The following is a 24,284-nucleotide window of genomic DNA, read 5'->3' as shown; positions in this document are numbered from 1 at the left end:
CCACCACAAGGTGTCGGTATTCCTGAGGAGCAAGATACGACGAGGAGGGAAAATGTTAATGAAGTGGTTGTCCAAATGGATGGTCCAACAACACAAGCCAATGCTCCTGTTGTTACTTCTTGTGTCGGTGGTTCGGGATCTGGCTCATTCAGCGGTCGTACCTTCAGACTTGGAGGTCAATCATCGACCCAAACAAGAGGCGCAGAATTGAGCGGCTTACATAACTCTGAAGTTGGAGGTCCATATATGGCACCAACAAGAGGCGGTGGTTTAAGTGGCGTACAAACTTTCGAAGTTGGAGGTCCATCGTGGGCACCAACAAGAGGCGAAGGATTGAGTGCCCCACCCGAAGTTGGAGGTCCATCATGGGCACCAACAAGAGGCGGGGGATTGTCCAGGTCTGGAAATGCGCCGCAACAGGATGGTGTTATTCTTGTAGGGGAAGATGGTGTGAGGACGGGAGCTGCTTATGAAGGGAATATGGGCCACATTGACGGCAATATAACCCAAGGCCACAATGTTGTTCCTGTTTTTGCTTCTGCTGGCAGTGGTTTTGGGTTTGGGCAGTTTAGTGGTTCCAGTAACTTCCTAACTCATGGAGGTCCATCATTTGCACCAAGAAGAGGCGAAGGCTTGTCGAGGTATGGAAGTGCACCACAACAGGGCGGTATTCTGGAGCGACAAGTAACTGCTAGGAGGGGAGACATTAGTGAAGCGAGCATGGTCCAATTGAGCGATCAGAGAACCGAAGCCCACAATATTGCTCCTGTTGTTGCTTCTGGTGGTGGTGGTGGTGGTGGTGGTGGTGGTAGTGGTCTAATAGGATTTGGGCCTTTAAGTGGCCCAAGTAATGTTGGAAGACCATCATTCTCATCGAGAGGAGGCAGGATATTGTCAAGGTCTGGGAACATCAATGATGATGTTGATAGGCGAACCATGTACTTCACATTTACAAGAGAAAATCCTGTTACTCTGACGGAATTCAGGAGCTATTTTACCGTGTACGTATTATTCGAATCATATACTCTTGAAGATGATTATACACATAATTATGTATATATAGAAACATATGCGACTAATTAATTATTATTTGATCATGAATTGCAGTTTATATGGAGGCGAAAGTATTGATTCAGTATTCATCCAACAAGCACGAGAGAGAGGGGAACCACCATTATTTGCTCGTATAATATTTCAATCCGTTGATATTGTCCGGTCAATACTTCAAGGCAACGAAAAAGTAGAGTTTACAGTCAACGGCAAACCTGTTTGGAGTATAAACCCGATTTTTATTTGAGATTACTGATAGTTAATATTTAGACACATCAATCGCTTATTACTTATTAGAATAAGATGTTATTTACATTTAAACTCATTCCTGTTTTGTTTTGTTTTGTTTTGTTGAGAGTTAACACATTAATCGCTTACTTCGCAATAAAATTTAATTTAAGTTCATTCCTGTTTGTGGTTTTATTTTTAAGTTATTTACTTATTTGTTTGGTGTTGATCATCTGATTCTAGTACCACAGTTTATTGCCTTCTTAATCTTTTGACAGTGGTGTGGTGATGTAAACCGAAATTATGTTAATAAAATAGCTTCGACCTTGTCAACTGATAATGAGAGAACGAAATCCGGATAAATACCAATACCTATTACGGGTAGAAAGATATAGATCGAAACAAATAGTTCTCGTGCTCCAGAATCCAAAGGCTTGGAGGGAGATCTTTCATGTCTTTCAAGATCCACCCTACAATATGGGGTCAAAAAGCCAAACTAAATGATTTTAGCCCTTATTCAATAAGATTTCATTCTTGAATCAAAATCTGATTTATTTCATCTATATATCCCATGACCGGAACAGGGGATACACGTTACACCTTTTATGGTCGTTTTTGTTTTTGGAGTACATAAGGAGCTCTTTTGTAAGAATTTTAAAGTAGATACAATAGAAGGTTATTTTGTTTAAATTTACGAGAAGCTTATGATTCACCAACTACAGAGAGAATTCTAATTGTGTTTTGTATTAATTTAGAAGATCGTACATGTCCGTTGATCCCTTAATGATCATGTAATATTTGACGCTTGAAAATTTTATGACCGAAATAATGGAATTTACAAATTCACTCTAAGCTACTTATTTTATTTTCACTATAAACAAGTTAAAAATGTTAAATCCATTAGACCTAAAATGGCAAAAAAAAAACATTAGATCTAAATATTGTTTTCTATTCCATGCATTAATTAGAAAATAACATTATTGAAACAATAAACTTAGAAAAGTGATATTGTATTTTTAGGTCAAGATATTTACAACAAGTTTTAAAGTCATACAAACAATGGAAAGAAATATATAGAAAAAAGAAAAATCATAAGGATAAATTGAAAGAGAATCTTGTTGCTAATTAATTTGAAACATCTTGTATTGATGGCATATTTGTTAATTAAGACACAACATAATATTGATTTTGTATGTTAATTTATGAATTTTGATAGGGATAACTTTCAAACCATTTCTATACATAATAAACCCAAAAAGCTTTTCTCTCTCCATATAACTAGCTAGATTTGCCTTGAGAGATTTGTGAGCTTATCTGTTACTTCTCTGAAAAGATTTTGTAATTTTTATGTGAATTTATTTTGTTTGGAAAACAATATCCATGAACAATATTTTGTGATCCTAAGTTGTAATACATGATTAGGTGCTTCCCCCTGAGGAAATATGTATCCAACTATCCAATAGAAGTGATTGTATGCTAATAAGCTAATTATTTATGATCAATTTGATCACGATTTGCAATTTATAAGGGAATTAACTAAAGTTTTGGTGTGATTTTCATGCAAGAAACATGAAGAGAGAAGACAACTGCGGTTATATTTGCTCGTATAGCGTTTCACTTAGGGGTGGGAAAAAGATCGGAAGACCGCTATCCGACCCGTTCGACCGAGATAAAAATTGTCCATGGACACCCGACAGTCATAACGGTCTGTGTCCGACCGGCCCGAAAGAATTGGCGGACGGTCATGGTCAAAATTCTATGTCGAAGGACCGACCACTAACCGACCGGTACGAGTGACCGAATAGGTTGCAGACCGACTAAATTGTCCTCATTTTTAGAAGTTGATTGTTGAATTTTATAGACATATGAATATATGATGGTCGTTGGCTATAGTCATATAGTCCTCTAGAAGACCAAACATTAGTACATGGTTTAATTATATATTTATATCTTGTCAAATGATTATCAACTGTGTTTTTTTTTTATATCTACTTTTGATTTCTTGGTTAAACATCTTCATTTGTAAGTAATTTTGTTTGTGGTAATAAAAATAAAGTTTTGAATTTAAGTAAATTTTATTGGAAAGCCCGGACCGAGACCGTCCGGTGTCCGACTGGCCCGGTAAAATAAACGGTCTTGGACGGTTAATGGACAAAGAATTCTTGAGAGTGACCGTCCGAGTCCGCCCGTGTAAATAGGTGGTCACCAACAGTTTATGTCCGAGTCGACCGGTTCGATGAAGTTAGAGTCCGGTACCGACTGGTCCGAACCGATTCCCACCCCTAGTTTCACTATGTTGCTATTGTGCAATCGATATTTGACAAAACAAAAAGGTAGAGTTTTAAATTACCATTAATGGCAAGCATTTGGCATTTAGAACATCTCTAATGGAACACTTTAACAAAAACTTTAAGGTCCTAGTTGTAAAGTGTCAATGGAATTTTTCTTTCCTAAGTGTCAATATAGAGACACTCTAAAAAAAAGGTCAGCGCTTTGGGGAAAGCTAAATATTTTCCGGGGTGAGAAATTTTAAGGGAATATGTGAAATTTTAAAAAAATTCCGGGGAAATAAAAAAAAAACCTCCACCTCACCTCTCTCTTTCCACCCACCTCTCTCTCTCTCTCCACCTCACCTCTCTGTCTTCTCCGACAGGTCGCCGGTCGGAAAATTTTCCGGGCGGCGACCATGAAAAAAAAAAAGGATTTTTTTTTCACTTCTCTCTCTAGAAACTCCGGCGAAGGGGTTTCCCTTCGACGAAGTTCCGGTCTGTTGAAGAACAGACTGGAACTGGTCTGTTCTTCAACAGGCCAGATCGGTCTGTTCTTCAATAAACCCGATATGGTCTGTTGAAGAACATACCGGAACTCCGGCGAAGGGAACACTTTCGCCAGAGTTTCTAGAGAGAGAGTGAGTGAATTTTTTTTTTCCATGGTCGCCGGCCGGAAAATTTTCCGCGAATTTAATTCGACTTGTACGGGAGGTTCCACGCGTTTCTCTATCTCGACCTCATTATCCTCTTCCATACTTTGTGGATAGATACGAGCCGCTAAACCTCTTGATATCTCTATATCCTTGTTTATTTGTTGCTCATATCGAATTTCATCGATATCTACATTTCTCCCACTTGTCTGTTTGAAAAGGAATTCCTTTTCAAGGAAGACACCATCTCGAGCAACAAACACTTTGTTCTCAGATTCGTGGTAGAAGTAGTAACCCCTTGTCTCTTTTGGATAACCCACAGAGAGACATTTGTATGATTTGGGTGCGAGTTTATCTCATTGTAAACGTTTTACATAAACTTCGCATCACCAAACTTTGAGAAAAAACAACTTTGGAACCTTTCCAAACCATAATTCATATGGCCTCTTTTTTATAGTTTTTGACGGAGCTCGGTTAAGTGTGAAAGCAGCCGTTTCTAGAGCATACCCCCAGAACGTGTTCGGAAGATTTGCTAAACTCATCATAGATCGAACCATGTCTAACAAGGTGCGATTTCTCCTTTCGGACACACCATTCATCTGAGGTGTTCCTGGTGGAGTGAGTTGAAATACTATACCACAACTCCTAAGATGAGCGTCAAATTCTTGACTCAAATATCCACCACCTCGATCGGATCAAATGACTTTTATTTTCTTGCCAAGTTGATTCTCTACTTCGTTCTGAAATTATTTGAACATGTCAAACGATTCGGCTTATGCCTCATCAAGTATATGTAACCATAACGAGTGAAGTCATCCGTGAACGTGATGAAGTAGCCATAGTTACCTCTCGCTGGAGTACTCATTGGTCCGCATACATCCGCATGTATGAGTTCCAAAGGTTCATTGGCTCGGTCTCCTTTTCCTTTAAAAGAAGACCTCGTCATTTTACCCATTAAACATGATTCGCACGTGTCATACGATTCTAAATCATACGATCCTAGAAGTCCATGGTTATGGAGCTTCTTCATGCGTGTCATGTTAATGTGACCCAAACGACAATGCCAAAGGTAACTTGGATTCAAATCATCTGACTCTAGCCTTTCGGTTTTTATGTTAAAGACTTCGTTCTCAATATTCGTAATATAGAGACCGTTGTATAATTTAGCACTGGTATAAACATTTCACCTTTATATAAAGAACAACGCTGATTTTTTTATTAACAGGTCATATCCCTCTTTGTCTAACTCTGAGACAGAGATAATGTTTCTAGAAATAAAGGGTACATAATAGCAATTATGAAGTTCTAAAACTAGACCAGTTTCTAAAGGTAGACTGAATGTTCCTACAGCTTTCGCAGCAACCGTTGCTCTATTTGCTACTCGTAGAACAAGCTCCCTCGCAGATAAATACTTGATTCCCTTATGGCCCTGCACATCAGAAATGATATGACCACCACATCCGGTATCAAATACCTAGGATTGAGAATCAAATTTATTTGCTAAGTTAACTTCGATAACATAGATACCTTGGTCGGAACGGTGAGTTCTTTCCTTCTTCCCTTTGTTCTTCTAAATCAGTTGAAGTCCTTTCTTTGATTCAGACATTCCAATGCCATTCCGGATTGCCTTGGAAGTCCCGTACTTCCTCAACCGTGATTTGTTTCGGGACATGTCCCTTAATTGACGGATGATTGTGTGCGCATCCATTTTTCCGAATCTCTTTTAAAGATTAGGTTCCATGGTGGCCAACATAAGGCAAGTTACTGAAACCGATGTCATCCGGATACTTTTGGCCTGCTTTTGTTCCTCAACCTTTGAGTTCGCAGTTATTTTTGGAATAGGGGTATCTAGTACGCTTTTTTGTTTGTAGACTTGAGAACACTTCTCAATCTCTTTTCCCAATCAAGGAAGTTATCCATGTTTAATTTATCCTCATTGAGGATTGAACATAGGTTGAAAAGATTGATTTTTGCCATAGTAAAACTACATGAAACAGAAAAAGGATTTTGCTAAGTATTACATTCGATAATTTTTGCAAAAAGTCCTAAGTTTTTGCCACATTATTTAAGAAAAACGTGTCCCTATTTTGAATAATGTGATTTCGAGATCCCATCTCTCAAGGATTAAGCGGACTAGGGCCCTTCCCTTAATTCTCATTGATTTAGGTGAGTGAACTCTTTCACTGATCATACCATATGATTCTCGGTTGATGGATTACATTTTCAATGTTAAATCCATCCTTTTGCCTCGAGTATCCAAGACTCTCTTGCTGATCTCGTTGAGTAGAACCATTTAGACATGTAGGCCTCTTCTATAGGCCTACCCGCAATGTCCCAAGGTAGAGGAGGTACTCTGCGAAGGCCGACCCACCTTCCTCGAACAAGGGCGGAAGGAGTGTCTTAATTTAGACAGACATTATACTCAAAATTACTTTTAGGGACTTTACGCTAGTCTGGCGTTTGTTTTAGTGAACTAATTAGCCTAACTAACATCCACGACATAAAGCGTAAAAAGTAACTAAATGTGTGTGAGAAAGTAAATCAATCACATATTGATCCTAGTATGGCCCCTAGCCTAGAAGATCTAATCTCCTTTGGTTTGATTCTTGTTTCGCCTTTTGGTTCATAGCTCCATCTTTGAACCTCCATTGATTTCTCCCACTCGCCTTTGGATTTCCTCCTTGAGTTTCTTCAATGGACTCATAAACCCTAAACTCTAATTACAAGACTCAAACGATTCGCAGATCGTGTAAACTTGAAATTAAAATTATTACAAATTATGCACCCATCCGTGCTTAAAACAAGAATAAGAAATAAATTCTATGGCCATACTAGTTTCCGCATTCACATCTCATGCAATCATATAATTTATTTCAAGGCTAAGAGCATCTCCAATGCAAAACTTAAAAAAAACTCTATTTGGCTTATGTGTTGAGTCTCAATTGAGATTCTCTTTCTTATGTGGCTAACTTGAGTGTCTCTAATTCAAGTCCTTCTCCAATGCAACACTCTAAAAAACTCTAATAGATACCATGTCGCACATACATTTAATAGGAAAAAGTGGTTGAGAAAGAAAGATTTTCTATTAGTCCAAAATTAAATTTGATGACTAGGACACTTAAGACTCTCAAAAGAGATCTCAAAAATAGAGTTTCTAGTTGAGACATCTTAAAACTTAATGCTTCCACATCATTTTAAGATCTTAATTGAGTTTTGCATTGGAGAGGAATTTTGTCAAAAAAAACTCTAAAGTCCTAGGTGGCACTTAGGATTTTAAGATTGAGTCTTGCATTGGAGATGCTCTAACAATTATATATGCATGTATATCCGGGAGATACTCTTGTCGACATCCATATGTCATGTACGGACCTTAAGTCTATATCAAAGGATTAGACTAATGGTGCATTTTGTTTTGATTTTAAAATCCGATTTTAAAGAGAAATTATGTTTGGGCTTTGAATGGCCCGGGTCAATTTTAGAATTATTTGTATTGGAATCGGGAGAAAATTTGGATAAAACTCCCACTCGAATAATGGTCCCTTTTCGTGGTCCGAAAAGCCTTGAAAAAGTCTGGGACAAGTCCTGGCCCAAGCCCACAAAAAGGGCTCGGACAAGGTCCGGACATGGCACGACCCATAGGGCCGGCATGTTCGGGCTGAGGCCAATAGGCCTGATCTCGTCCTGGCTCCCCAGGACGCTAGTACATGCACCAGACGCGTCCTAGACACATCTGGTGCTGGACCGGACTAGCACTAGGTGTCTCGGACTTAGTCCGAGACACCAAGGACCCTAGACGCGTCTGGTGGTAGCTACTGGACGCGTCTGGTCGCGTCTCATGGACGCGTCCCGGACACGTCATGGTTAAGCTATTGGTCGCGTTTGGAAGACGCATCCACCCAGTAGCTGGACGCGTCTCCAGACGCGTCCACCAGCAGTCTGAGACGCGCCTTGCAGACGCGTCCTCCAGGCTACTGATCCGGCCAGGAAGCTTCCTGGACGGACCTATTGAGTTTCTAAAACTCAATAGTTTCCTTTTTTCTCTTTTGCAACTCTAAGTTTCTTTTCCAAAATTTGAAACACTTCTAAAATATTTCAAATTCTTTTAGAATACTTCTAAATTTCCAAATTTTGTTTTTCAAAAGTTTCCAATAACTTAAAACACCTCTTTTAATCAAACCAATTTGGATCTAAATTTTAGATTTTGAAACCCTTTTCAAGACAAATTTTGAAATCTTTTGACAAATACATGAATCCTATTCAAAATTTTGTGTTCAAAACACTTTTAAACACAATAATCTATCTAGAAAAGCATGGAATTAGTCCAAAACTTAGATAAGATAGGCTAATTGCAAGAGGCTCTGACGCCACTGTTGGGTTTTACACCCTTATACTAATGTCAATGGCGGAAAAAGACATCTAATGTCTACATTAGTATTCCCAGGATCACATGCATAAGCCCATAATAATACTATGTAAAACTAGAAAGATGAATACCTTATTCGCTAGTTTTCCCTCGAACCTTTCCAATTGCTTTTGAGAAGACCAAGAGCTTCAAGCGTAGCTCCTCTACTTGGCAAACGAGCAATCAACTTGATCTCCCACCTTGTTTTTAGCTAGCACACAAATGGTGGTTGGAAGAAGAACACCTTTCTTCTTGACTAGATAGATAGTAATGGGAATTAACTCACTTTCTCCTCTCTACTTGATGTGGTAGAGTAAGAAAGCTTAGAGATAGATTCCACACCTTATTCTCTGCCCTAAGAGTGTTTATATATAACCCTAATGAGAATACACCTCCTCAAAGGTTTCCTAAAACACCCTTTAGAATAAGATTTAGGGAAATAATCGAAAATAACAACTATTGATATTTTCTCAATTACCTAATGAGGAGGTGTCTAAACACCACTAAATTTTTCATACATACTACTGTATATATCATAAATCTCCCCTCAAAATTTCAGCCCAATCCGAACCCTAGAAGTGCCCGAATCGGCTAAAGCCCAAAAACCCTATTTTTTAGCCCTTTTGTACTATCTTTGCCTAATTCCTTTTTAGGCCTATGAGATATGTTTATGGGACATTACCATTGTTATATCTCACTCCCACTAGTCATATCCTAGATCAATTTGACACTTTTTTGTGTAACCCGTTGTAGGATCCGATTGAAGTTAGTCGCGAATTACTTCGTTATTCGACGATCGTAGTTGGTTTCTAGCTTAAACTCTACGATCCCTAAATCAATCGGATTTGATGATCTTCTTCATCAATTGTCCTATCCGAAAAATTGTTCGCATTGTCACCTTGGTCAAAGGACATCTCCTTCAACACCTTCAATATTATCGTCTAGAAACTAATATGTTACAATTCTTACAATTGATCGAGGATGATCATCTTCCTACTCGATCTTACAAACTCAACATTCCTCCAAAGCCCAATAGAGAATTCACAATTGTTAACTAGCTATTGCATGATCTACAAAGGAAGACTATAAGGAAAATGGACCTTGAACACCCATTTTTTTCTCAACCTTAGCCTACATCTCACGAAGAACACCAACTTCATCTTCGATCTCATTCAACCTCTTCTTCATCTCTTTCAAGTTCTATAAGAAAAAAATATAAACAGTTACTAAAAGAGAAACATAAAACAGAAACAGAAACATACAAGCAAGAACAAAAACCAAAGAGGAAAAAAACGATGAAGTATTAGGGTTCTAGAGAGAGAAAAATGACTAGTTACATCTTTGGAATTGGAATCATCATTATTGTCAGCCCTAGATAAATCGATATCAGTGTCCTTTTCAGCTTCATCCAGGATTTCACCTCCTTAAACTTCATGGTACTTTGTTCATTACAATCATAGTTTTCGTCATCCTGTTCGTTATGCTCATCCATCTTTTTCCTGTTATATATTCTATAAGTAGTGTTCATGAGACAAAATAGTAATTTAATATTCTTCTCATGAACACATAAGAATCTAGGGACTCATGTTTGTCACAAAATCAATATGAAAATATGCACATTAAGTAATTATTTCATGATTATTAATATGAGATAATTATATACCTTTCTCCATTGTAGAGATTGAAACAACTTCTTGCTTTAACAAATATAAGCTCCTTACTTCAATAAGCTTAATTCCTTACTTCCTAGAATATGAACTTGTATACTCTTTTCTCTTCTATTCTTCAAGCACTAGTGATGGAGAGACTAGCTTGAGTTAATGATAGAGCATATTTTCCATATGAGTCTATTCCCTTTTATACAACACCAAAAAGTATTTCCATCATTACCATTTGTCTTGCCTACAACTCATGGGTGTCATGTGTCCCTTATGTGTCAAGAAACAAGTCCATTATGTGTCAAGACACTAGACAAGTGTCCCTTATGTGTCAAACAACAAGTCCATTACGTGTCAAAACACAAGACAAGACAACACAACTCATTAGTCTATACACCTCATGCTTATAGATTCGTCTTGTTGTCAACACATAGTTAGTGTCCATAGATTCAATACATGAACGAGTTTTATGAGCCCAACAAGCCTTTAGCCCAACAAGTCTATACATGGTCTTATTGTATGGAACATACTAATGGGCCTTGTTCATAAAAAATTACCAATGGGCCTTGCATGAACATAGCCCATGTTTACATTTCCCTCTCATTAAGAACTCTACTTTGGAGATGTACCATCTAATTTCAGAAGAAGGAGATTTTCAAACCCTAAAAAACAGCCAGAAGTGAGAACAAAGCCTACCGGAAGAAATTTTTTTGATCGTTTCACAAAGGAAAGATCCGAGAGTGATGAAGCTAAGAACTGATGAAAGTTAAAGGAAACACGATTTTAGGCAGTTGATTCAGGGCAAACACAATTTTTTCAAGTCTGATTTACGCCATGGGGCATGAACTTTTAGCGCGATTTATTTTTGCCAAATTTTGGGACAATTTGCTATGACTTTTTCACCTATTAACAACAAAGCGCCCATAGCAAAAGATAGTCATTTGCTTGGCCTACGGGCCCGTAGTAATAGAGTGATTTACAACTTTCCAAAAAATTGACCGTTTAGAGCAATATAAAGGTATACATGTGTAACAAAAAGGTGTAATTCTGGTAGCGATTGCTAAGCATTTACAACGACTTTAAAAATGGCATAGCAAATATTAACCAATAGGTACACCATCTTTACGCTGTAGCAAAAGCCCGTTCGTTTTGTAGTAAGCGCCTATACCATTCTAAAGTGTTTAATGATTCCATTTTCTACATACACCCAATACCGAAATATAAAACCCACTTTAACATTTCAAGACTCTACTAGACATTTTAAAAGCTACTCTAGTCCATAATTTCTAGCTTTTACATCTAATCTTCTCTCTCTCTGATATGTAATAGGCTTGTACGTATTCTCTCCCAAACGTACATATTATTCTATGTTTTTCTGATAATCTTTCTTATGCAAAACAATATTATTATTTTCTACTTGTTGCGGTGGATTTTTTGTCATACTTATTATATGTGAATATTTGTTTTAATTTAGAAAATTGCAACTTTCAAATGGAGAGTTAGTTTGTGTTAAATTATTTAATCACAACGAGTATAGTTTAAATTATGGACATATTTCTATTATGTTGTTCGAAATTTTCTCTTCAGGTTTTGTACCTATTGGAGAGATTGTCCATAATATTACTTGTTTAGAGCTTTAAGATAAGAAAACGCAATCTACTTACAATGGATGATGTTGGAAAGTGAATTTATGAAAATCGTCTTAAACCTGCGAGATGTTATTCCTTTGTGTCGCTGGTAAGGAGATGTTGAGGGGGTGCCTGCAAAGATAATCTGACGATCAAGTCAGTTCAGTGTTGTAGGTTGAAAGTCAGAATAATCAAATGGTAACGATCGAATCTCTTTTCAGGATGATCATGTGTAGTTTATATAGGCATGTATGGCGGTGGTGAATAACCAGCTTAAAGGAGACCATGTTTTAGGACTGTGAATAGAATATTTTCGATCGTATCGGATAATTTGAAGGTTCGAGACGATTTCCAGAAATCACAAAATCGTGGTCGTTGCATCATCTTCCTTGGTTTTAGACAAAAGTACAAAACATTCTTTTGTGTTTAGAGAGAGGGAGGAGGTGAGAAACAACGAAGAAGATAAAGAGAGAGACAAAGACATAAAGAATGGGAACGAAAAACCCAACATGAGTAAACATAAAGGGGTCATTGCTCCTTGAACCCAAGAATGGAGTAAAAAAGGAAGTCGGGATTGAGGAAATACCACTATGTAACATTACACCATTCAACTTAAAACCATTTTACTCTATACGTGAACATGTGAGTGAAGATCGTTGCTAAAAAGTAGAAAATTTCGACCACCAAGATTATTTTCTCTCTGGCACCAGAATTTTAGTCACTTTTATGGGTGAAGATGAAATATTTCGCCCACTATGATTGAAATATTATCTGTTGAGTGTTAGTAGATACAGAAAGAGATGTGCAACTGATGATGTCAGAAAGTGGATTTTCCGAAATCGTCTTGAACCTTCAAATTGTTATTCACCCGCGTCGCCAGTGAGGAGATGAGGGCGGAGGATACCTGCGAAGATACTTTGACGCTAAAGTCAGTTAAGTGTTGCAAGTTAAAAATTAGAATAATCGAAGGGTAATTATCAGATCTCTTTTTAGAACAAACTTGTGTAGTTTATAAAGGCATGCATGGCGGTGTTGAATCACCGGCTTAAAAGATGCCAGGTGCCAGGGTCGTGAATAAAACCTTCCTAACGCAACGGATACGGTCGTATCTCGTGATAAAAGAAGCGGATAGTCAGCGTTATAGGCCTTCTGCGTACCGACATTTCTCTGAGGCAAAGCAACACTGAAGGTGTCAGACATACTTTGGCAGACCTCCGTGCTTTGTACCTCATGGTAGATCAGAGTTCATGTTGCGGATCTGACTCGGGTCCACGCCTTCCCATGTCAAGGCTCAAGATTTCGAGTTGATTCCTAAGGACCTCATTTCTTTGTCCCAAAACTAAAGCAAAGTTCTTACAAGACCTCTTGGCAAATTTCTGTATCAGGGATGATAGAGTTCTTCTAGATTCACTTCTTTGACTTCTTCCGTTAGGTCTTGCTCCTATATTTATGGGTCTTCGATGTACAATTCGAGGTCAATCAATTGATAGGTCAAGAGTGACCAATACTTAGCTCAACAACAACTATTTTAATTTTTTTTGGTGGATTAAATTTAAGTATTCCATTAATTGTTTTTTTGTTGAAACAAGTATTCCATTAACTTAGTCCTTCAAATTGGATACATGAACGTCCACTTACTAAGAAAATTAGTATCTATATACTAATGGGGTCTTAATACTTTAAGACAAATCTTCGTACGCAAGATATTTTGATATCCCTACAATATCGCCGTGGGATAAGAAAAATCATGAGTTCCATACCCCTTGTAATCACCAATTATTGCAGATCTTGGGTCAACTATTTGGTTGGGGCTATAATTAAAAAATGCTACGCGAAACACGTGGTCTGATCTTAAATCGAGCTCGATCATTTTTCGAAACCATCAAATCCAACGGTCACGAGTTTACGGATTGTCTCCAACAACCTTTCATGTACATCCAAACCGAAATGGTTGTTAGAAGCATCATCTTCCTTGGTTTTAGAGAGAGAAACAAACACCAACACGCCAATTATTTGTGTGTAGAGAGAGAGAAAAAAAATAGAGAGAGAGAGAGAGAAAAATAGAGAGAGAGAGAAAAATAGAGAGAGAGATAATGGGAACGGAAAACCCAACGGGAGTAGAGATAACGGAGCCATTGATCCTTGAACCTAAAAATGAAGTAAAAAGGGAAGTTGATTTTGAAGAAATACCACCATGGAAGGATCAAATTACGATCAGAGGGTTAGTTGCGAGTGCTGTATTAGGAACTTTGTTTTGTATAATCACCCACAAACTCAATTTAACAGTTGGAATAATCCCTTCTCTTAATGTCGCTGCTGGATTGCTTGGGTTTTTCTTCGTTAAGTCTTGGACAAGTTTCCTCTCCAAATTAGGGTTTTCTGTTACTCCCTTTACGCGCCAGGAGAATACCGTCATCCAAACTTGTGTTGTGGCTTGCTATGGCCTCGCCTTTAGTGGTGAGATTTTCCCCTCTTTTTTTTGTTTTACAAAGTTTCTGGATTCCTTGAATTTATGTTGATATTTGACTTGAATTTGTTAATAGTATATATCTATATCTAAAAAGTCATGATCTTTTTAGTTCACTTACCTGATAGATTTTAGGGTTTTAACTTTATTAATCTAGGTCAACTTTTGTATTTTCATTTAACAATTTGGTTGCTGATCAGTGATCAGTATTCTTGTATAGTCTGATTGTCTTGTTAGTTTTGAACATATTATTTGCCCAAATTGTTGGTATGAATTGCAGAGATTTTACTTTAGGATCTATTTTATAGGTGGGTTTGGATCATATATGATTGCAATGGACGAGAAGACGTATAAACTGATCGGCTCTGATTACCCGGGTAACCGGACGGAAGATATTAAAAACCCAGCTTTGGGGTGGATGATTGGCTTCATGTTTGTTGTCAGTTTTCTTGGATTGTTTAGTTTAGTTCCTCTCCGAAAGGTAGTTTTCTCTTCGATTTTAGATTTTGTTACTGGTTTAGTGTTTTTTCATCACAATAGTGGACTGTGTTTCCTTAAAAGAAATTAGTATTGTCTATCATTTCCGTTGTTCTCGTTTAGGATTGATGGGTTCTTATAAACTAAGATACGGGTTGTTTTTCTATGTTGGCTTTCTTGTGATTTATATAGGTCATGGTCATGGATTATAAGCTTACATACCCAAGTGGTACAGCCACGGCAATGTTGATAAATAGCTTCCACACAAATTCAGGGGCTGAACTTGCTGGGTAAGCTGTAAATATCTATTTACTTTTTCGGTTTGTCGAGTCGATTTAGAGGGTGCTTCTTTTGGGGAAAACTTTGGTTTAATTGTTTCTGTGAAGTTTTGAAATCCCTCTTATATCTTGTTGCATTGATCAATGTATTTCAGGAGACAAGTACGATGCTTAGGAAAATATCTAAGCATAAGTTTCATTTGGAGTCTCTTTAAGTGGTTCTTCAGTGGCGTTGGTAACTCTTGTGGTTTCGACAATTTCCCCACCCTTGGCCTCTTGGCTTTTAAGAATACGTATGATTCTAGTGCCTTGCCTTTGTCCTGTTATAGATAGCTATGATGTTTGCTATCATCATTCATCAGTACTTGGTTTACAATTTTTCTTCTTTTCCTTTGTCCAGGTTTTATTTTGACTTCAGTCCAACTTATGTTGGATGTGGTCTTATATGCCCCCATATAGTCAACTGCTCAGTTCTACTCGGAGCGATAATATCATTTGGTTTTCTCTGGCCATTTATTGCTCAACATGCTGGTGATTGGTACCCTGCTGACCTTGGAAGCAACGACTTTAAAGGTCTCTATGGATATAAGGTACGAAAAACTCATATTCACCCTGAGGAAGCATCATAAAGAAAAAGTGGTATGGTAGTCTTAAGATCAACTAACTCTCTAAAATTAGTCTGGAACAGAACCAGACGAATGTAGAGAATCTCAACGTTTCATCCTTTATTTACTGCCTGAATGATGACTCTACATGCTTTGTTTATTGACTTCTACTAATGATTGAATTGTCTCTATGCAGGTTTTCATTGCTATATCTCTTATTCTTGGCGATGGTTTATATAATTTGGTTAAGATAATAGCAGTGACCACAAAAGAGATATGCAACAAGAGCAGAAAACATAACCTTCCAATTGTCAGTGAGCATCAAGGTGAGGAAACAATTGTGAACATATTCTGGTGTTGATTTTTTCGTGTTTCTGTACGACATCTTTATTTTTCTGTGTTTGAATTTAGCTTCTACAATTTTAATCCTTATATATGGTTTCCGAGATCAATTGTGTCTAAGCTATTTATTGTTAGTAGTTTGTAGCTAAATGGTGGGTGTTTGGTTATCTACTTTTATTGGCAGATAATGAGAGCTCGAAGTCAGTAGCAGAACAAAGAAAAATGGACGAAACATTCCTGAAAGACAGGATCCCTTCTTGGTTAGCCGGTTCTGGATACGTCGGTCTGGCAGCAATATCTACAGCAACAATTCCCATGATCTTTCCACCTCTCAAGTGGTATCTAGTTCTCGCCTCATACATTATTGCTCCTGCCCTTGCTTTCTGCAACTCATATGGTACCGGACTCACGGACTGGAGCTTATCTTCAACTTACGGGAAAATCGGGCTATTCTTCTTCGCATCAGTTATAGGAACCGATGGTGGAGTTATAGCTGGATTAGCAGCTTGTGGGGTTATGATGTCCATTGTATCAACTGCCGCAGACCTCATGCAAGATTTTAAAACGGGCTACCTCACATTCTCATCAGCCAAGTCCATGTTTGTGAGTCAGATAGTAGGAACAGCAATGGGCTGTATAATAGCTCCTTTAACCTTCTGGTTATTTTGGACTGCTTTCGATATTGGTGATCCAAATGGGCCCTATAAAGCTCCATATGCTGTCATATTCAGAGAAATGGCTATTCTTGGTGTACAAGGCTTCTCTGAACTTCCCAAGCATTGCTTAGCAATTTGCTATGGGTTTTTCATTGCAGCTTTGGTTATAAACTTGCTAAAAGATATAACTCCACCAAAGATCTCGCAGTTTATACCTATACCAATGGCCATGGCGGTACCATTTTATATTGGGGCGTATTTTGCAATTGACATGTTTGTCGGAACGGTGATATTGTTTGTGTGGGAAAAGATAAACCGGAAAGAGTCAGAAGACTATGCAGGAGCAGTTGCTTCGGGTCTTATATGTGGTGATGGAATTTGGACAATACCCTCAGCGATTCTCTCAATTTTAAGGGTAAACCCACCCATTTGTATGTTCTTTAGACCTTCTTAGAGTAGTCGAAAACAGATGAACATCTAAATTTGTAGTAGCTTCTGATTCATAATTGTATCACGAACCTGTAAATATTTCTTTATTGTATTATTTATATTTGGTGCATTTTGCATCATACTGCTTCTGAGCATTTGTTCTTTTATTGTTATAGACATTTTATTCTTACACTTTGCTTACACTTGCCTGATGTAACATAAAACAAAAATAGGGTTGGTGGATGTTATTCCTTTGATATCTTATGTGCTGTCCTATTTAATAGTCTGAATCATGAAAACTGAACTATGCCTTTAACAAAAAAAAAATGAAAACTGAACTATGTGTGGTTTTTAGTTGTTTTGGGTTCTTCTATCCCTTTAATGGATTTAGTCTTGAAACATGTCTTTGGATCTAATGTAAGTGTCTTTAGCCAAAAAAAAAAAAGACAAGTTTGAATATGAGAAGAAGCATCTAAATACGATTGAGAGATAAATGAATACAAGAACTCAAAATATACAAGTAAATTACACATAAAATGTCAGATTCAACTTCAACTCTTCATTAAAACAGAAGGATTTACATCGAGTCCAAGCATATGCTTCAATTAAAACTTAGATAACTAAACCGGTAACGCAGTTTGTAAGTGCATCTACTCCGCTATATGGAGGTCTCAGGGTCGATCTCATAAAAGTGCAAATTCAGGAATATTAAACTTGAGTATAAATAAAATAATATCTTTAGACATTAGGCCATTAATCAAATACCGGTCTATTCGAACCCCAAGATAAAACTCTAAGTTAATTGGGTCTAAAATAGTTTTTTTTTTTTGTGAGAGGGTCTAAAATAGTTAGTGATAAAAAAAAAACACATCAACAAATATTCTGAAATCAAAATCAGATTCAGGTCTATTTGAATCCTAAGATAAAACTCTAATGGTGTGTTTGGTTGCAGGATTCCTAAGTAGGATTCCTATCAAAAGTGGAATTTGGTAGGAATCATGAATCCTTGGTCTGTTTGGCTACCAAGAATCCTAGGACTCTTGAATCCTAAGGATTCCTAATTCCAAAATTTGTATAGACCAAAATCCCACCCTACCCCCTAGGATTTGCTAGGATTTTGGATTAATGAACCTAAATTTCAAACTTAAAATCAACAAAAAAATATTTCCTTCTACAAAATCATTACTCCCTCTGTCCCAATTTAAGAGTCCCGTATTCCTTTTTCGTCTGTCCCGAATTAAGAGTCCCATTCCTCTTTTATCATATAAAATCCATAGATTTTCCAATTATACCCGTGTTGACAATATATAATGTATATATTACTTAATTAAAACAATTCGTATTTTGGTAAGCTTTTAGCAAGAGATAGAATAATTTGTGTTTATGGAAACTAATCTTATATATATAGTGCTAATTTTTTTGAATTCCAAAAAACATATTAAAAATTAATATGGGTAAAAACGGAAAAGTAAAAGTTGTGAAAAAAAGTTACGTTTTTAAAATGGGACTCTTAATTTGGGACGGAGGGAGTATTTTTTTCCAAAATCATTATTTTTTTCCAAAATCATATTTTCTCTAAAGACGTTTAAAAATACTTAAATAATAATAAATCATAGGATTCTTAGTTGCCAAACAAGCCAAAAATTATTATTTGGATTCATGAATCCGTGGAATCATGGATTCCAAGGACTCATGAATCCGCGGATTCATGATTCCGCCATCCAAAAATTATTATTTGGGCCTAAAATAGTTAGTAATAAATAATAGAGTTAATTCCTATATGGCCCCCTACTTTGTGACCAGCTTCCTTTATGGCCACCTTTTTTTCGTAAATTCAAATATGGCCCCCTATTTTCATGTAAATGTCAATACTACCCTTCTTAATTCTAAATTTAAAACTTTTAAAAAAACTTATTTCCACCTCACCCCTCTCTCTCTTTCTCCACCTCATCTCTCTCTACAACTCACCCCTCTCTCTCTCCAATTCACCTCTCTCTCTTTCCAACTGACTCCTCTCTCTCTCTCCAACTCACCTTCATCTTCTCCGAATATAGTCGCCGGCCGGAAAATTTTCCGGCCGGTGACCTCCAAAAAAAAATTTTTTTTTCCTCTCATCTCTCTCTCTCTAAAAACTCCGGCGAAGGGGGTTTCCCTTCGCCGGAGCCGTGAACAGACCGATCTGGTCTGTTCACGGCAGACCTTCCTGGGTGTCCTTGCTCTTGGTGTTGGTATTGCTTCTGGCTACATTTCTCCATGGGCAGGGCGTTTTTACTCTTTGCTCGACCCAACATATGCAACGAATTTCATCCCAATTATTGCATCTGTATCTGAGCATCAACCAACAGCATGGTCATCATTTATGTTTGACTTCCACATCCTCCTCATTCTTTTCCCTGCCGGTCTGTACTTTTGTTTCAAGAGGTTATCGAACATTCGATCTAACCTGATCCAAATCCATCTTTTCGTTTGATTCATGGAAGAATTTTTCCATTGATTCCAGATCTTCACTACTCTATACGATCCCCTCTTTAATTTCGTCATTTAGGGTTTCGAAATTCTCTCACCTCTCTCACAGAAATGGGCGGATCAGCGAACCAACAGCAATCGGCAACACCGACGCCATCATCGGCGCAGGTTAGCATCAAACCAGATACTTTCTTCTCTAATTTCTCTCTCAAGAACTTTAAGTTGAAAACCAAGCAACAAGAGCTTCTGATTCGTGTTAGTATTCTCGGTCTTGTCTACGTTTTGGCTTTCATAACTCGATTATTCAGTGTTCTTCGTTATGAAAGCATGATTCATGAATTTGATCCTTACTTCAATTACCGAACGACATTGTTCCTTACTGAGAAAGGTTTTTATGAATTTTGGAACTGGTTTGATTCTGAAAGTTGGTATCCGCTAGGTCGAATCATTGGTGGAACTTTATACCCAGGTCTCATGGTAACTGCTTCTTTAATCTATTGGACACTTAGGTTTTTAAGATTTGCAGTTCATATTCGTGAAGTTTGTGTTTCTGTTCACGAGCAGACCTTTAAAGGTCTGCCGTGCTCCGGCGAAGGGAAGCCCCCTTCGCCGGAGTTTTAGAGAGAGAGAGTTGAGAGATTTTAAAAAAAAAAAAATTTAGAGAGAGAGGAGAGAGATTTTTTTTTTTTTTTTTAGGTTTGAAGATGGCCGGCCGGAAAATTTTCCGGCCGGCCACCTTGCCGGAGATGAAAGGGGTGAGTTGGAGAGAGAGAGAGGTGAGTTGGAGAGAGAGAGGTGAGTTGGAGAGAGAGAGAGGTGAATTGGAGAGAGAGAGAGAGGGGTGAGGTGTAGGGAGAGATGAGGTGGAGAGAGAGAGAGGGGTGAGGTGGAAATATTTTTTTTTAATGTTTTAAATTTATTATTAAGAAGGGCAGTAATGACATTTACCTGAAAATAGGGGGCCATATTTGAATTTACGAAAAAAAGGGGGCCATAAAGGAAGCTGGTCACAAAGTAGGGGGCCATATAGGAATTAACTCTAAATAATAACACATCAACAAATATCTTGAAATCAAATCAGATACGGTCTATTCATATCCTAAAATTACGTTGCGTATACCCTGATGATAGAATTAAAAACAGTGTCACACATAAAAGCATTGTACTAACACGCAATTATCATGTTCAACTAATTCAATATTATATTTCGAAAGTAATTTGGTTCCCCCTATTTAGTTACTTGCATTTGTTAAATCCATTCAAGACCATAATGAAAATAAATACCGTTGACATAAGATATTCGAACTATGAGCTAACCATAGAATATTTTAAGTAGTAAAACTTTAATCTAATAAAAAAAATATCTCATTTGTCATTTTTGTTTGAGTCCCATATTTTAAGTAAATAAAATCATCTTAAATTCATATATATATAACAAACATTATATGAACCATTTATAATTACTCGTGCAGTGGGATGCAGTCTAAAATAACAAACACTATATGAACCATTTAAATTGCTTCTCAACCATCTTAGTACCTTCTATATATAAAATACTTCTTTTTTGAATTGTTAGCGTGTCTCTGAACCGTTTTATAAATATATAATACTTCTTGGTCATCATTTCGATATCACCTTAACCCAAGTTTCTTGAATTGCTTAAAGTAAGTTATTGTTAGGTTGCTTCCTAAGCATGGCCATGAACCATCTTCACAAGCTCATGTATTGGGGTTTTCCTCCATTCATTTTTATTTGTATGTGTTTTTCATTACCTCCATATCTTCTCTTCAAGTTCATACACTCCATCCTAACAATGTTCTCCACGGAAGATATGACCGGAAAGATTGTACTAGTTACTGGTGCTTCATCCGGCATAGGGGAGGTCCAGTACTACTTACTAAACCACTTGTTCTCTTACATTAATGTTGACAATTGGTTAAACCGTCCTCAGTAGTTATATGTCACAAAAGTTGTCTTTTTATCTGTCTCAAATACTTTTACTAACAGCCAGTTGTCACAAGGTTACATGAAAGTTCTCCAAATAACTATTTGAGACGGATTAAAGATTTAACAGACGACTTCTAACCGTCCTTAATGACCACACCTCTTGTAGTGATTAAACTCTCCATGTTATACTTGAAATTGTTCTTAAATATGTAGAAACTAACTCATTCTCTCTCTTTAATTTGAATCACTTGAACAGCAACTTGTGTATGAGTATGCAAGAAGAGGAGCTCGTCTTGTTCTAGTTGCAAGGAGGAAGAATCGACTTGAAGAAGTGGCAGAGAAGGCTCGTTCACTTGGCTCAAAAGATGTTTTGGTTGTTTGTGGAGATGTTTCTAAAGTTGAGGATTGTAAAAAATTCATAGAAGAAACTATAAACCACTTTGGACGTTGTAAGTTAGTAGTAGTTAACGAGCTCGTTTCTAATCATTTTTTTTCCACCTTAAAACTAAGTTTGGAGATTTAGATCATTTTTAACAGATATACGAACTTCATAATTGCAGTGGATCATTTGGTGAATAATGCTGGAATTACTAGTATATGCCCATTTGAGGAGGTCACCAATATTCTCAACTTCAAACACATTATGGTACGTTTACATGTGTGTTATTTATGTCTTTCTCAAAGGATTTGGAGTCTGAGTTTAAGTGCGAGTTGAGCTCTGAAACTAGTGTCAATGCCTTCTGGATGGACAGCATAAGTTTTTGCCACGAATAAAAACTTATACTACTCGCTAACTTTGGACTTAGGTGGCAAAAGTAAGACAAATATCGTTTAACTATTGGGATTTAGGTTGGTAGAGATGATATCAGAGCTGAGAACAACTCATGTCTAGAGGAATGTGATTGTCCCACATTGCTAGGAGAGCCCTTTTGAGTTTTGCCTATTGAGTCAAGTGTAGTAAGTGCCTACGCTCATTGATTTGTACTCGTGGAGGCTCGCTAAGAACAAAATCCTACCCACTGCGAATTGGGCTAGCCGCCTAGGCGGCAAAAACAGAAACAGTATTGGCTCTTTCGGTATATTTTTTTTATAAAAGGGTACTCAAGGTTCACATGTGTTGATATTTTTGTAGGATGTCAACTTTTGGGGATCAATCTATGCAACTCATTTTGCAATTCCTCACCTTAAAAACAGCAAAGGGAGAATAATTGCTATTTCTTCACCTTCAGGATCTCTACAATCACCAAGACTTGGCTTATATGGTGTAAGAGTAATTAACCTAAAAATGCAGTATAGACCTTCTTAAAGAATCTTTGATGTGCTAATTTTTTAGGTTTTGTTAATTGGTCATTCTCATTAATGGGTTTCAGGCTAGTAAAGCTGCATTAAACAACTTCTATGAATCACTAAGAGTCGAATTGGATCCTGAAATCTCAATTACCATAGTAGCTCCTGGTTTAGTAGATTCAGAGATGACACAAGGCAAGTTCCTAGGGCAAGAAGGAGAAATGCAAGTGGATAATGAAAATATGAGTGTAAGTACAATTCCATAGATTTACTTTAATCAAGTTACTATAGGTATATGAGTGTGTGATTAATTATACTACGATGCTAAAAACTGTCAAGAATTTCTTTACTCATCTTGGTTAAGATTGTTGAATTTTTTGAGTGTGAGGAAAAACTAAACACCCTCGGGTAACGTTTGGGGTGAGAGACACCCAAAACCACCTGATATTGGTATCAGAGCTCGGAATGCAACAATTTAAGAATTGAGGAAAAACCTCACGTCATGAGGCAGTTTTTAGTCCATTAAGTTCTTCGGAGTTACAGCTGAGACGATATTGTGGAGATAACTCTACATTTGTTGTAGTAGGGACAGATAATTGCCTCAGTAAGTTTTAGAACGGCATTACCTCGAGGCCTAGTTTTTGTGGTGAGAAAGGCCCATAACCACCTAATGCGTACTAAGAACTCACTTTATATATCCCACATTGGGTCTTCTTTTTCATATATGAATTAAACACCTCTAGTTGATTTTTGGATGATTGATTGTATTCTTCCATTGGCAGCTTCTGATAGGCACGTTTCCGGTGATCAGTGCTGATACTTGCGCAAAGGCCATAGTGAATGGAGTATGCAGGGGAGAGTGGTTGATAACAGAGCCATGGTTCTATCGGATTTTGTATATTTGGAAGGCCATTTGCCCTGAGATTGCCCACTACCTTTCCCGGACTGTATTTTCTTTCAAGCCATATAACACAAGGAACTTAAAAAGAAACTACTAATGGACCTTTATGGGTTCAAAACTTTTTACTACAACTTTAAAGTTTTGGAAATCAAAATTCTTCAAACTTTTAAAGATATTTTACAGGATCTAGAACTTTATGTACATTCCTAAGAAACTAAAGGGCACTCTAATAAGTAATTGAGAATGTAAGTTGTTGGCTGTTGGTGTTTAATAAGTTTCTTAATTGTGTTTATAAGCTAGTGGGAACACTAGGCATTCTTCAACTGTTTCTATTCATAAGTTTTATCTTCTACTGCTTTATCATTTTTCATGAAACTAGGTCAAACACCTATGTGATCTTAGTTCCAACAAGGAGCTAACAACTTCAAGGCTTAAGCTCCCTGTCAAAACAACCTATATAAATCTGTTCAAACTATGTGCGATCCTTACTCGTGTAAACTCGTGCAAACCGCCAACAATCCTTGGTTGGAGTGGTAAGAGGTA

At 37.3% G+C, this 24,284-nt stretch overlaps 2 protein-coding genes and 1 long non-coding RNA gene across 3 annotated transcripts; 2 read left to right on the top strand and 1 right to left on the bottom strand.

Moving 5' to 3' along the window:
- Positions 1-9,491: 9,491 nt before the first annotated feature.
- LOC147567381 (uncharacterized) lies at positions 9,492-12,917 on the bottom strand. The gene is made up of 3 exons (XR_015237688.1): positions 11,923-12,917; positions 9,938-10,099; positions 9,492-9,800 (listed from the first exon to the last, which is right to left on the bottom strand). It is a non-coding gene; the product is annotated as an uncharacterized LOC147567381 (long non-coding RNA).
- Positions 12,918-13,192: 275 nt separating this feature from the next.
- On the top strand, positions 13,193-17,295 carry LOC147567380 (putative metal-nicotianamine transporter YSL6). The gene is made up of 7 exons (XM_086654025.1): positions 13,193-14,343; positions 14,662-14,834; positions 15,023-15,120; positions 15,264-15,401; positions 15,509-15,698; positions 15,910-16,039; positions 16,240-17,295. The coding sequence occupies exons 1-7, from the start codon at positions 13,980-13,982 to the stop codon at positions 17,163-17,165; spliced, it is 2,019 nt and encodes a 672-aa protein (XP_086510151.1). The 5' UTR covers positions 13,193-13,979; the 3' UTR covers positions 17,166-17,295.
- Positions 17,296-20,867: 3,572 nt separating this feature from the next.
- Positions 20,868-24,033, top strand: LOC147567379 (11-beta-hydroxysteroid dehydrogenase 1A-like). The gene is made up of 6 exons (XM_086654027.1): positions 20,868-21,488; positions 21,810-22,002; positions 22,114-22,199; positions 22,686-22,817; positions 22,924-23,088; positions 23,623-24,033. The coding sequence occupies exons 1-6, from the start codon at positions 21,300-21,302 to the stop codon at positions 23,836-23,838; spliced, it is 981 nt and encodes a 326-aa protein (XP_086510153.1). The 5' UTR covers positions 20,868-21,299; the 3' UTR covers positions 23,839-24,033.
- Positions 24,034-24,284: the final 251 nt, after the last annotated feature.

This window comes from Eschscholzia californica, unplaced genomic scaffold (genome assembly GCF_041429995.1).
Source record: "Eschscholzia californica isolate CP2 unplaced genomic scaffold, dmEscCali1.0.p SCAF_1, whole genome shotgun sequence".
Lineage (NCBI taxonomy): Eukaryota > Viridiplantae > Streptophyta > Magnoliopsida > Ranunculales > Papaveraceae > Eschscholzia > Eschscholzia californica.
This window is presented reverse-complemented; position numbering and strand designations above follow the sequence as displayed.